Below are 11,962 nucleotides of genomic sequence, written 5' to 3'. Positions count from 1 at the left end.
GTGAGAAACATGAATTTCTTGATTGAGGCTGATAGGTCCTTGAAAACTTGAATTGTTTTTGATTTCCTAGAGATACTCTCTAGGAAATCAAAAACAATTCAAGTTTTCAAAATCCTCCATGTTTTAAGGGAGCAAGGTGGAGTGGCAAGGAAGCACCCTAAACTATCATTTTGGTCTCATTTGCTCCACTGTAGATTGGTCTGCCAATTTCACTTCTGCTGTCTTTATGTGTTGGAATGGACCACCAAAAGGAATCAGATCACAACCATTATTTCTCTTCTTTTCTTCACCTTACTTACTTCATATGGTATATAAAGGTGTTTTTAGGGTTTTCCAAAAGAGTTTTTTTTTATTTTATGATAATGTGAAATACAACAGGATAACTTAAATAGAAAACAAATTGAAATAATAAGAGGTGACAAAATGTACCCAGGGATAGAAGACTAATAATCATATATTTAAATTTGGTGCTAAAGGTTGATGCTTGTACAATTGTCATGACAGGATCTTAATGTATTTCTAAATAATAATGTGAGAGGTACCTTTCAAATCTACAAACCACTGGAATTAAGATCATAAGCTTCTATGATAGCCTTAAGTTGTATATTGTCACGTAATAGACATTGTAAAAGAAAAGGTACTCTGGTAGATGCAGTATCTTTTTCAAAGGCTACTCTGTGATTTTCTCTATATTTTCCCACATTTGATATTCTGCTTTGCTCTTCTGTGTTCTGCATTTTCTCATAGGAGACTTTGAGTCTCTTAGTGGGTTGGCAGATTCCTAGCCTTTTGCAAAGGTCAATAACCATGGATAAGGGAATGGGGCCAGAAGTTTTCATGCATATTTAACAAGGAATCCAGGTGATTTTGATGCGGGTAGACTAAAATCCAGAGTTAATATATAAATGCTGGTTTTCCTTTGTTAGCTTGTCCCCTGTCGCCTTGTTTTTAAGGACATTTTTCACTTTTACCCCATCTGGCCTTGAACTCAAGTGTCTTGCCTCAGCCTCCCAAATTCTGGGATTATAGGTGTGCCCTGCTTTCTGAAGCCTGTTGTAATGCAGAGCCCTCAATCGCTAGTCACTTTCCCTATGGTTTTCAAGTGGCAGTAGGTATTTTTGTGCCTTAAATCATGGTCAGTGATAATATAGTAGCATTCTGTTTCTTGCCATACAATGCCTAGGGACTACAAGCTCAAATAAACATTTTTTTCTTTATAAATACAACTTTCCATTGACAATTTTATTTGTGACAAGTCTACAAACAGCCACCAACTTCTAAGTAGCTTTGTGTTCAATGCATTTATACTGGGAACTGAAGGTGAACCAGTAGGAGACAACTGGTCTGTATAGCTGTCATATAGAGGGACTGCTTTGTTTCCTGAGTTGTCAATTCAGTCACCCACTCCTTCAGATGATCTCTTGAAGACTTTCCATCCTGACTTCTGGTGTGGAGGACAAAGTAAGAAAGCAAAAGTCCCTGGGAGTTAGGAGATTTAAGGTCTAGTCTTCTGCTTCTGCATTCTGAATTGTGAGTTTAAAAAATGCTACTTCCTCCATGACAGGATGTTTTTTGTGGTAAACATCTTTGAATTTTGCTTTATTGTTAGTTTGGGCTTGCAAATGTGCAGCTGTCCTGAGATAACATCTTACTTTAGGCCACTTTAATCTTAATAAGTTGGTGTGGTTACAGTTAGAAGAGTTTAAGAGAAATAAATGCATTGTGCAATGACCAATTGATAACTGACACTAAAACTAGAACTTGAATTCTGTGTTTCTCATTCTCATTCTTGTGTTCACCTGAGATTCATGACTCCAGCCTGAAATGGCTGGTCTTTGGAATATGGTCTGACAAATTTTATCAAGAATAAGTCTTTTTAATATTCAAATAAATAAGGACTCAAGAAAAGATTACAGGCTAATATCTGAGCTTTTACCCTGTAACATCAATGCCTTAGTCCATTTTAGACTTAACAAAATAGCATATACATGATGACATTTTCTTGGAAATGTTAAAAACTCAACATGACCGACCCTTCTCTACATAGTAGTTACAGGTTCCATATCACAGATTTGTATAAGTTCTTATTAATTAAAGTAAAAAAACCCAGCTAGTATCTGTCCTAATGAACAGCATATATCTATAAACTTTTTTCCATGGGCACAAATTCATTCTTTTGGGGAAGATAACAGGTTTTAAAGCTGAAGTAATTCTTCTCTAGTTACAAGTATACAACATTTAAAACAATATTGAAATTATTCTAGGTGTTTAGCTCCAATTGAGACAAGGAATTTTGAAACTTTAAACTAGTTGTTAGTTTTTTGTTATATTTGCTATAAAGCATTTCAACAGATGGATTCCGGAATAAGTCACAACACTGAAAAGAGAAAGCAAAAATAATTTTCTAATGTCAGGTAGTAACATTTCTATTCGTCTAACTTTTAGTTATTTACAAATGCTGATTCCATGTTAGGTAGAACTTTTCATCTGTCCTACTTTCTCCCAGTTTCTTGTGGTATCCTAAATATGATGACTCATAACTAACAATATCTTTTTGAACCATGTATACGTGGTAAAAGGCCCCTAAGTATTAATGTTAGATCAGTCTGTTTAATAAATAGTACAGAATATATGGATAGACATGGTATAATTGCTTCTGTAGTACCTAAGTAATAAAATTCCAAGTAGATGAGAATTGAATGTGAAGGCAGAGAATTTCAAGAGTTGAAACAACTTGAGTTCAAAAAGATGTAGTTAGTTATGAGTCACCATATTTAGGATACCACTAAAACATTCCCAACCCTCTTGTCTCCAATTAGTCACAGAAAAAAACAGAAGTAGAGCTGTGGTTCAAGTGGTAGAGCACTAGCTTTGAGCAAAAGAAGCTTAAGGATAGCACCCAGGTGTACAGTTATAGCCCTAGGACAAACAAAAAAGAAACATTTTAATTTCTGTGGTGGTCTAGGGTTAAACTAGAAAGCAGAAGCCTACAGGGTATAAGATCTAGAAAGAAATGAGAAGATGGAAGAAGAAGAATAGAAGTGCTAATGGGTTCTACCAGCAAATCATAGCTAAGTGACGTCTCAAACACTGATTTAATACTAAAGGTTTCTAGTACATGAAGATATGTACAATGGCTGGGAATGTGGCTTAGTGGTACAATGTTTGCCTAGCATGCATGAAGCCCTGGGTTCCATTCCTCAGTACCAAATAAACAGAAAAGGCCAGAATTGGTGCTGTGGCTCAAGTGGTAGAGTGCTAGCCTTGAGCAAAAGAAGCCAGGAACAGTGCCCAGGCCCTGAGTTCAAGCCCCAAGACTAGCAGAAAAAAATAAAAAATTACAATTCTTACCTTACAGGAAACAATTGAGGAAAACATCCTTGTGTTTGTGTATTAACAAATTTCTGGATCTCAAGTACTTGTTTTAAAAGATGTCCCTTGGAAGATTTGTCAATTTTTGTTAATACCATCTATAAGAAAACAAAAATTTTTAACTGTTAGCAATTATAAAATAAATTACAAAATTATGAAAATTACAAAAACAAAACCATGAAGAATCTGGTTGAAGAGTGAGCTTGAACTCTGATCCTGGGTGCTTTCCCTGAGCTCTTCAGCTCAAGGCTACTGCTTTGCCACTTAAGCCACAGCACCAGTTCCAGCTTTCTGGTGGTTTATTGGAGACAAGGGTCTCACAGACTTTCTTGCCCAGGCTGGTTTTGAACCCATGATCCTCAGCTCTCAGCCTCCTGAGTAGCTAGGATTACAGGTGTGAGCCACTGGTGCCTGGCTAAATGTAACTTATTTTTTTGCCAGTCCTGGTGCTTGAACGACAACAACAAAAAGCTAACAGCAGGAATAACAAACTGAAAAATATTAACCTATGAATTACCTCAACTGGGAGTGCTTGTAAATTTACATGTATGCACACACACAGAGATACACACACATATATTTGTGGTGTAGAAATTGGAACTCAGGTTGGAGTCTCCGATATGCTAGGCAAGTACTCTACAATTAAGCTACACCTTTAGTCCCAAATTTAAACAAATGTTTGATTTTTTTTAAGTTTGTTTTCCCCTTTTTTAATTTGAAGAACTCGAGATTGAACCTAGTATGTATTGATTATTTATGATACCTCAATTCCTTTCCAAAAACAAAATCCTTTTAGTTTTTCCCTTCATTTAAAACTGGGAAAGTTTGATTTCATGATCTGGTACCTATGATAGGAAATCATGAATACTATTACTTAACAAAACCAGTTTGACAGTATTTAGGCATTTATTACCAGTCCCTTAATTTCTTGCAATTGTTATTCCTAATGTTACACAGGCCTTTTGCAACCCTCCCAAAATTTGTAACTCATACTAAAAGTGGCTGGCTAGTAACATGGTTTGGCTTATGTTAATCCCCATTGTTATAATTTAGTGATGTTCTGAGTCTATGGAAACTAAATTAAAGTCACTAAGGTCTTCAATTCTCTGTAGACTCAACTTTAAGGATGCTATTTTATCTAGAAGTTATTACTAAGCAAAATTAGTGTGGACAAACCTATTAATTTGTATTTTATTCTAGGTCAACTGACAGGAAAAACTCTAGCAAAGTATTTCCAGAATTCTGTACACTTTTGTTAGGAATAGAAAAGTCTTATTTGTATGTGCTAGAGCCTGCTATGTTCTTGAATCAGTTTTAAATTCCCAATTGGGCTAGTGTTCCAGCTGCAGTTTATTTACATTTTGGTAAGTGCCATCTGCCAAGCTACCATGTCAAGCTATTAACATGTTTTGTAAAAATGTGTTTCCATTTTAAAAAATGGAAAAAAGCACTTAGGAATACTAAATACTGAAAGCTTTGGAAACTTTGACCATAATTTAAATATTTAGCTGGACGCCAGTGGCTCACCTATAATCTTGGCTACTTAGGAGGCTGAGATATGAGGATCACAGTTCAAAGCCAGCTGGGGCAGAAAAAGTCCGTGAGACTCTTATCTCCAATTAACCACCAGAAAACCGGAAGTGGCGCTGTGGCTCAAGTGGTAGAGCTCTCGCCTAGAGTTGGAGAGCTGAAGGACAGTGCCTAGGCCCGGAGTTCAAGCCCCACACCAACAAAGAAACCAAACCCAAACAAAAAAAATCTTAAAGCTGAGAGAAGAAAAAGTGTGTCACAAGCTTAAAAGCACTTTTTTTTTCCTTTTGAGGAAGCAACACCTCATTCATTATCAAGTGGGTGGCACACATTCTCTCTTTCTCTCTCTCTCTCTCTCTCTCTCTCACACACACACACACACACACACACACACAGAACTGATATCTGTAACTGTAACCATGAGTCAGAAGGAACACTTACCACATAAGGTAATGCAAATTCCTCACACATTTCTATGGCAATATGATCTGTTTTTGTGATTCCGACAACACTATCCACTAGTAAAAATGTTCTTTTCAAGCTGTAAGAATGCAGGAAAGATAAGTGGCAAATAAGATATACTCATTCATATGTCTCCTATCTACCCAAGACATTTTTCTTTTTCTTTGAATAATTCTCAGTTCACCAGAAGGTTCCTCCTATAGTCCAATAGGCATCAATGTAGTTTATTATCAGTACATTTCCTAAATATTTATTTCAGTAAACGTTTTGAACATAAGTTGCCTGAAGTATGGTGCAAAGATGAGTGACTCCTTTTTCTAAGACCTTAAGCTCTAGTGGGAAAAGATATACAAATCCAACTTTCTGTGAGTTAATTATAGAAGCATCTAATTTTTGAAATACCAGTTTAAGGCTAACAGAAAAAAGTACTGCATTTTCTTAAATATTTCATTTTTGTTTTTTATAAAAGCAAAATACAAAAAAAAAATCCAATATGGGCTGGGAATGTGGCTTAGTAGTAGAGTGCATGCAGGAAGCCCTGGGTTCAATTCCTCAGTACTATATACAAAGAAAAAGCCAGAAGTGGCTCTGTGGCTCAAGTGGTAGAGTGCGCTAGCCTTGAGCATAAGAAGCTGAGTTCAAGCTCCAGGACTGGCAAAAAAATAAATAAAAGCAAAATACTTAAAATGCTAATAAGGTTTTTTTTTGGTAGTACTGAGGACTGAAGGCAGAGCTTCTTCCATGAGCTACTTCCTCAGCCATAAACACTATTTGATACTTTAAGTTTAACATTTTTCTATGTTGTATAATTAAGCACAGAACTATTAACTACATATGGAGGAAAAAAAGATAACATTTTCAGAGGATGTGATGGCTGTGGAATTTTAAATGTGAACAGAATTTACTGGTTTATTTAAATCTGATAAATATCACATTAACCAGTAATTTTTATTTCAAAATCTGCCAGCTAACAGTTTAAAAAAAAATTAATGAGCCAGGTGCCGGTGGTTCACACCTGTAATCCTAGCTACTCAGGAAGCTGAGATCTGAGGATTGTAGTTCAAAGCCAGCCCAGGCAGGAAAAGCTGTGAAACTCTTATCTCCAATAAATTATCAGAAAACTGGAAGTGGCGCTGTGGCTCAAGTGGTAGAGCACTTGCCTTGAGCTGGAGAGCTGAGGGACAGTGCCCAGGCCCAGAGTTCATGCCCCATAATGGACAAATAATAATAATAATAATAATGAACTCACTCTACTGAATACTTTTTACAGCTTTAATTTAGAAAAACATTTGATATTAACCTACAAGCAGAAACCAAACAAGCAGTAAATACCTTAGTCCTACATATTGTAGAATACTATGAAAATTAAATAGACCTGGTAAAACTGAAGTGTTCTTCATGTAGAGAATGCTCTTGATGAAAATGTGCTAAGGGATAAAATAGTAACTATTGTAAGAAAAGTTTTCCTTACTTCCTTCGTTCTTTTAGATAGGTTTCTACCATGTCAACAAAGTCTTCAGGTGCTCTATAGCCATAACCTGGCATGTCCACCAAAGTAAAGTATTTTCCAACTTTGAAAAAATTCATTTTCTTTGTGTGCCCCTGATAAATGAAAAATAAAAGCTGACTTAAAATTAGCCCTGTATGTTTCATCACTTGAAATGTTTTCTACTCAATTAACAAAATACTTGTTAAAGCCTAAGTACATTATCCTAATTATTCTGATGACAGAAAAACAGGTAAAAGGGGAAGTGCCTAGAGAGAATCTTAGATCATACTAATTCTTTCCAATTCATTTATCATCAAACACAATCTGTATTATCTAAGAACTTTAGAGTTCATATTAGAAGTAAGTAGGCAAAGTATTCTGGTGTTTTACCTGTTTCACTCTTTATGAAAAAGTTACCCTGCTCTACACTGTAATATTAGTAGGTATTCTCTGATGACTAATGTATTGCCTGTCAGGCATGTCAGGCATACTGGTTTTCCTAACACCTACACCTAAGGCCTCACAGTTTTGCATACCTAGACTATTACTTCCTTAAAATCAAGACATTTTGCATGTTTTATTATGTGGTTTTCAGTGCTCTACTCCCATTAAAGATTTTTTTAAAGTAGTTGCAACAGTGTAATTCTAGACTATCTGTGCAACTAAAACTGATGGAAAGTTGATAAAATGTAGTTTATTCCTGCTTTTGAATCCATGGGACAGGAAGGGGATTCAGTCTACCTAGAAGTGATAGTTTAGCTGGTTTATTTGGTGAAACAGAGCAGCAGTGAAGATGGAAGGGCTAAGGAAGTAAAAAATGTCTACTATATAAGCAATAGAAAGCAAACAACAAACAAGAAGTGGAGAACTCCAACACGAGAGGCAGTGAGCATTATAGCTGGTGGAAAGGTTTGCCATAGATAGGAGGGAAAGTGGAGGTGAGTTTTGAAGAAAGGTTATCTTAGATACTGGCAGAGTCAGCATCATTGAGAGGCAAGTAGAATGAACTGGAAAATGACAGAAGTCTACTAAGGCAGAATAAGTGGAAATGTAAGCACATTACTTGGCCCTTAGTAAAATAATATGTCTGATAGTATATGTAAGGGGGGGAGGAAGGGAGAGTTTTGTGTTATATTATATAGAGGAGAGTATAGAAGAAAAGCATGTGCACTGGAAAGGTATAAAAGGAAAAAGTGAAATTTAAAGCTGTTCACTCTAAAAACCAATGTAAACTTGATCTCTCTTATAGAAGGAAATATCAAACAATAAAACACTTTATTGCCAACTGCATGGAAAAAAAGCATTCCTCACTGGCAGACTATTAAAATATATCAAGCTATACTTTTTCAGAGAACTGCACAGGTAATACTGAAATATCTTTATTACTTATTATTATTTAATCTTTTATTACTTCTTTGAAAGAAATCTTTAGGAACTTTCTTGTACTTTCTGATATTTATTATTTGTCTTATTCAATTTAAAAGACAGTCCAGACATATTTAAACATTTTTACCTACTGGTTTTTTTGAGACTCTGACTTCAACATCAGGGGCCAGTGAAAATAAAGCCTTAATTAGGGAGGATTTTCCAACATTGCTCCTGCCTATAAAACACACCTTACACAAGAAAAAAAAAAGAGAACAGAGGATTAGTTTATGTTTATTTACTCACTGAATGCTGTTATTTCCACAAAACTGTCTACTAGTCAGTCTTGCCAAGCCATAAAGATGGCTTATGCTAGTCAAAAATCAAATTCTAATTAACAGCTAATATTTGTTTAGTAAGCGTAAAGTGCCAAGTACTGCCTAAGCACTTACTACTATTTATTTTCTTTCATACCTCTATGAGATGTGTAATACTTTTCTATCTTACACTTAGGAACACACAGTGGCCCCAAATTATACAGACAGATTGAAGGAATTGGGATTTGAACTCAGAACACATATCTAGAACACTGTGCCTTTCATTAAACAATGCCACTCAAGAATATATGCAAGCTCTATAAAGCATTACACATTACAAAACTTTCTGAAGTAGACAATAGCATATTTTTTATAAAAAAAAAGCTGAAAAGTACAACTTGAGAAAATCGACATTTTTCCCAAGAACTTTCATATTACATTGTTGCAATTTAAGATTTTCTTGTTTATTTTTTCCCTCAATCTCTCCTGTCTTAGTCATGCTTTTCTCTGTAGTATTGAAAGCAAAACACTGGATAATCCCATTCTTACACATGGCTCTACTTTTTATAGAGACAACTCCAACCAGTTGTAAATGAGGTTAAAAGCACCTCTCTGGGGCCATTATAGAACTGTACGAGCATTTTTTGGTTATCAATCCAATTGGGGAGCATCCTGAGGTGTGTAGGACCAGTGATTCTGTGTGTTCTGTGAAACTCAGGTCAGTCCTTCAAAGAGAACTGCATACATTTCAAACGCTCTGGCCAGAAAACGGAAGTTTATAACATGCTTTATAGTATACAAAGAGTCCTTTAATTATAGAAGTTGAATATAACTTGTAAGAAAAAAATGTGGGGAAATGGTCCAGTTGAAGAACACAGGTAGAGAGAGAGCTGAGCCATCTTTCGACAGACTTAATTGTATTATGGAGTTGTAGAGCATAAAAAAGGTGCACACTCATGGGATTTCATTTGTAAAAGTAGTTGTAAAAGTTTTCCAGATTATTGCCCCCATAGTTAATTTTTATTTCTGCACTTGATAAGAAAGTTAGATTGAATGAAAATTACACGTTGGTAAGGATCATCTCCTTTACAAAACATTCTCGATTCTTCAGCATTTTCCCCCTATTTCGACTGAATAGGAAAAAGAAAAAGGGCATTGTATTCTTCCATATTCATCATCATAATAATGTAAATTATAGTAGTTTATACGGAATAGACTATAGTTTGTTTATACGGAATAGTTAATATATCATACATGTTATATATACATACATATACACAATATGTACGTCCACACAAACTTGGAAAAGGGTGACAGTGACAGCACCTTCCCACCTTTCCCAGAGTGACAAGAAGTGACAGCACCCCGCCCCCACCTTTCCCAGGATGAACAGAAGTGACAGCTCCCCCTTTCCCAGGGTGACCAATGACAGCTCCCCCCCTTTCCCAGTGACCAATGACAGCTCCTCCCCCTTTCCCAGAGTGACCAATGACAGCTCCTCCCCCTTTCCCAGAGTGACCAATGACAGCTCCTCCCCCTTTCCCAGTGACCAATGACAGCTCCTCCCCCTTTCCCAGAGTGACCAATGACAGCTCCTCCCACTTTCCCAGAGTGACCAATGACAGCTCCTCCCCCTTTCCCAGAGTGACAGCCCTCCCTCGCCCACCTTTCCCAGGCTGACAGGAAGTGCAGCCCCCACCCCGACCCCCACCCCTCTGCAAACTTCAGCCCAGCAGCCCTCACCTCCGGCCGGGCGAGGGTCGGGGCGTGGTCGAGACGGACCGCGGAGCTGAGGTACTCGATGCGGTTCCGGGCGGTGGCGGCGAAGACGCCCTCGGCGCTTTCCATGTCCTCCGGGCTGGGGTCGAAGAGCTTGAGGTGCAGGTCGAGCCTCGAGTCCGGAACCAGGCGCTGCTCGAGCTCCTGCAGCGGGTACAGTAGTTTCGTCATTTGCTTCTTCGGCATCTGGAGCACCTCGGCCAAGGTCGGGCCCGTGCCGCACCGTAGGCTCAGACGTGCCACAGTCGGCGACACGTCTAAGAGCTTTTGCATTCCGCGCCGCAGACCAAGAGCCGCCATCGTGTCTCCTAGAAATCATGCCGCCCTAAGTTGGGAATTGCGCGTGCGTAAACTCCGCGGCCGCCGTGCCTGCTGGGAATTGTAGTCTCTGAGTGTGTCTCTCTCTTCCTCGCCCCCCCCAACTCCGCGGCCGCCGTGCCTGCTGGGAATTGTAGTCTCTATGTGTGTGTTGTAGTGTGTGTGTGTGTGTGTGTGTGTGTGTGTGTGTGTGTGTGTGTGTGTGTGTGTGCGTGCGTGCGCGCGCGCGCGCGCTCCCCTTCTGGAACCAGCAGGGATAAGCCCAGTAGCTTCTTTTAACAGCCCTTTGGATCTGTACTTTACTGTTGATTCAGCCCTTTGGACCTGTACTTTACTGTTGATTTTCCCCGCCAGGGGTGAAAGAGCTACGTGACTGTGGAAGGTGGTGTGAAGTTCAGGATGCAAAAATGTTTTAATTTCACAGTGTCTGGTTGCCTGATGTGGTAAATTTGCCTCACTAAGAAAAGCATTTGTGGGGGTAAAAAAAAGGAAGAGCTGGTGAGAAATGTGGTTGGAAAAGCACCTTGGTGTGTGTGTGTGTGTGTGTGTGTGTGTGTGTGTGTGTGTTTCGGAGGGGGGGGGATCTGTTCAGCCATCTGTAACTGTAATATCTGAGTTGCCATTCACTCGCAACTTCTCATTTATCATGGTTGCCACCAGTGTTTGTAGAGCTATTTGGGAACTCTCCTCTGGATCATTCATTATCTGTTCTGACCCCTGATTGTCAAGATTGGGAATTGAGATATCCGGATTTGCCATTTTTCTTGTGTTTTTCCGGCTTACTCTGCCCATTTGAGATGAAAATAGCACCAGTTTTGTGCTAGAACACTATCTTAAGGCAACCATCAATCAAAGTTTGCTTTTGTACAGTTAATAGTCTACATATACAATCTAGTTCAACAGATACATCTATTCAAGGTCAAACAACTATATGTTAATGGGCTTCGAACCGCAGAGAAGAATTTGGAAGACCAGAAATTATAAGGGTTAGGGAGAGATGTGGGTAAAAAATAGGGATAAAGGAGGTCATAAATACCAAGGTTTTTACTAGGTTAAAATCAATGTGTTTCCTGTGAGAGATCTAAATGCAAATATACTTTTTGTCTTCCCAGCTTCTAGAGGTAGCCTATATTCCTTGGCTTGTGGCCTTTTCCTTTATCTTCAAAACCAGCAACATAGTATCTTACATTTCCTTCTGCCTCAGACTCTTCTGCTTCCTTTTTTCCTTTAAAAGGATACCTGTAGTTAATTTTAACATGGCTTTTTAGAGTCATTGTGTTTAAATCATCTCATTTAACAGAGGTATGGACTGGCAGTGAACCTTGAGTTA

The 11,962-nt window shown here is 38.1% G+C and overlaps 1 protein-coding gene across 1 annotated transcript; it reads right to left on the bottom strand.

The window, feature by feature from the left end:
- Positions 1–110: 110 nt before the first annotated feature.
- Gtpbp8 (GTP-binding protein 8 (putative)) lies at positions 111–10,627 on the bottom strand. The gene is made up of 6 exons (XM_013028580.1): positions 10,279–10,627; positions 8,371–8,469; positions 6,836–6,966; positions 5,344–5,443; positions 3,352–3,470; positions 111–2,377 (listed from the first exon to the last, which is right to left on the bottom strand). Exons 1-6 carry the CDS (start codon positions 10,612–10,614, stop codon positions 2,314–2,316), a joined length of 849 nt encoding a protein of 282 aa, XP_012884034.1. The 5' UTR covers positions 10,615–10,627; the 3' UTR covers positions 111–2,313.
- Positions 10,628–11,962: the final 1,335 nt, after the last annotated feature.

Source organism: Dipodomys ordii, unplaced genomic scaffold, assembly GCF_000151885.1.
Source record: "Dipodomys ordii isolate 6190 unplaced genomic scaffold, Dord_2.0 Scaffold111, whole genome shotgun sequence".
In the NCBI taxonomy this organism is placed as follows: domain Eukaryota; kingdom Metazoa; phylum Chordata; class Mammalia; order Rodentia; family Heteromyidae; genus Dipodomys; species Dipodomys ordii.
The sequence above is the reverse complement of the archived record's forward strand: the minus strand, read 5'-3'. Positions and strand labels throughout refer to the sequence as shown.

Coding starts and splice junctions, on each gene's coding strand:
- Gtpbp8 (XM_013028580.1), bottom strand. CDS start 10,614: ATGGCGGCTCTTGGTCTGCGGCGCGGAATGCAAAAGCTCTTAGACGTG. Junction 8,470..10,278: donor CGACCCTCGCCCGGCCGGAG/GTGAGGGCTGCT, acceptor TTCTTGTGTAAG/GTGTGTTTTATAGGCAGGAG. Junction 2,378..3,351: donor CCTCAATTGTTTCCTGTAAG/GTAAGAATTGTA, acceptor TTCTCTTTTCAG/TGTTGTGACTTATTCCGGAA.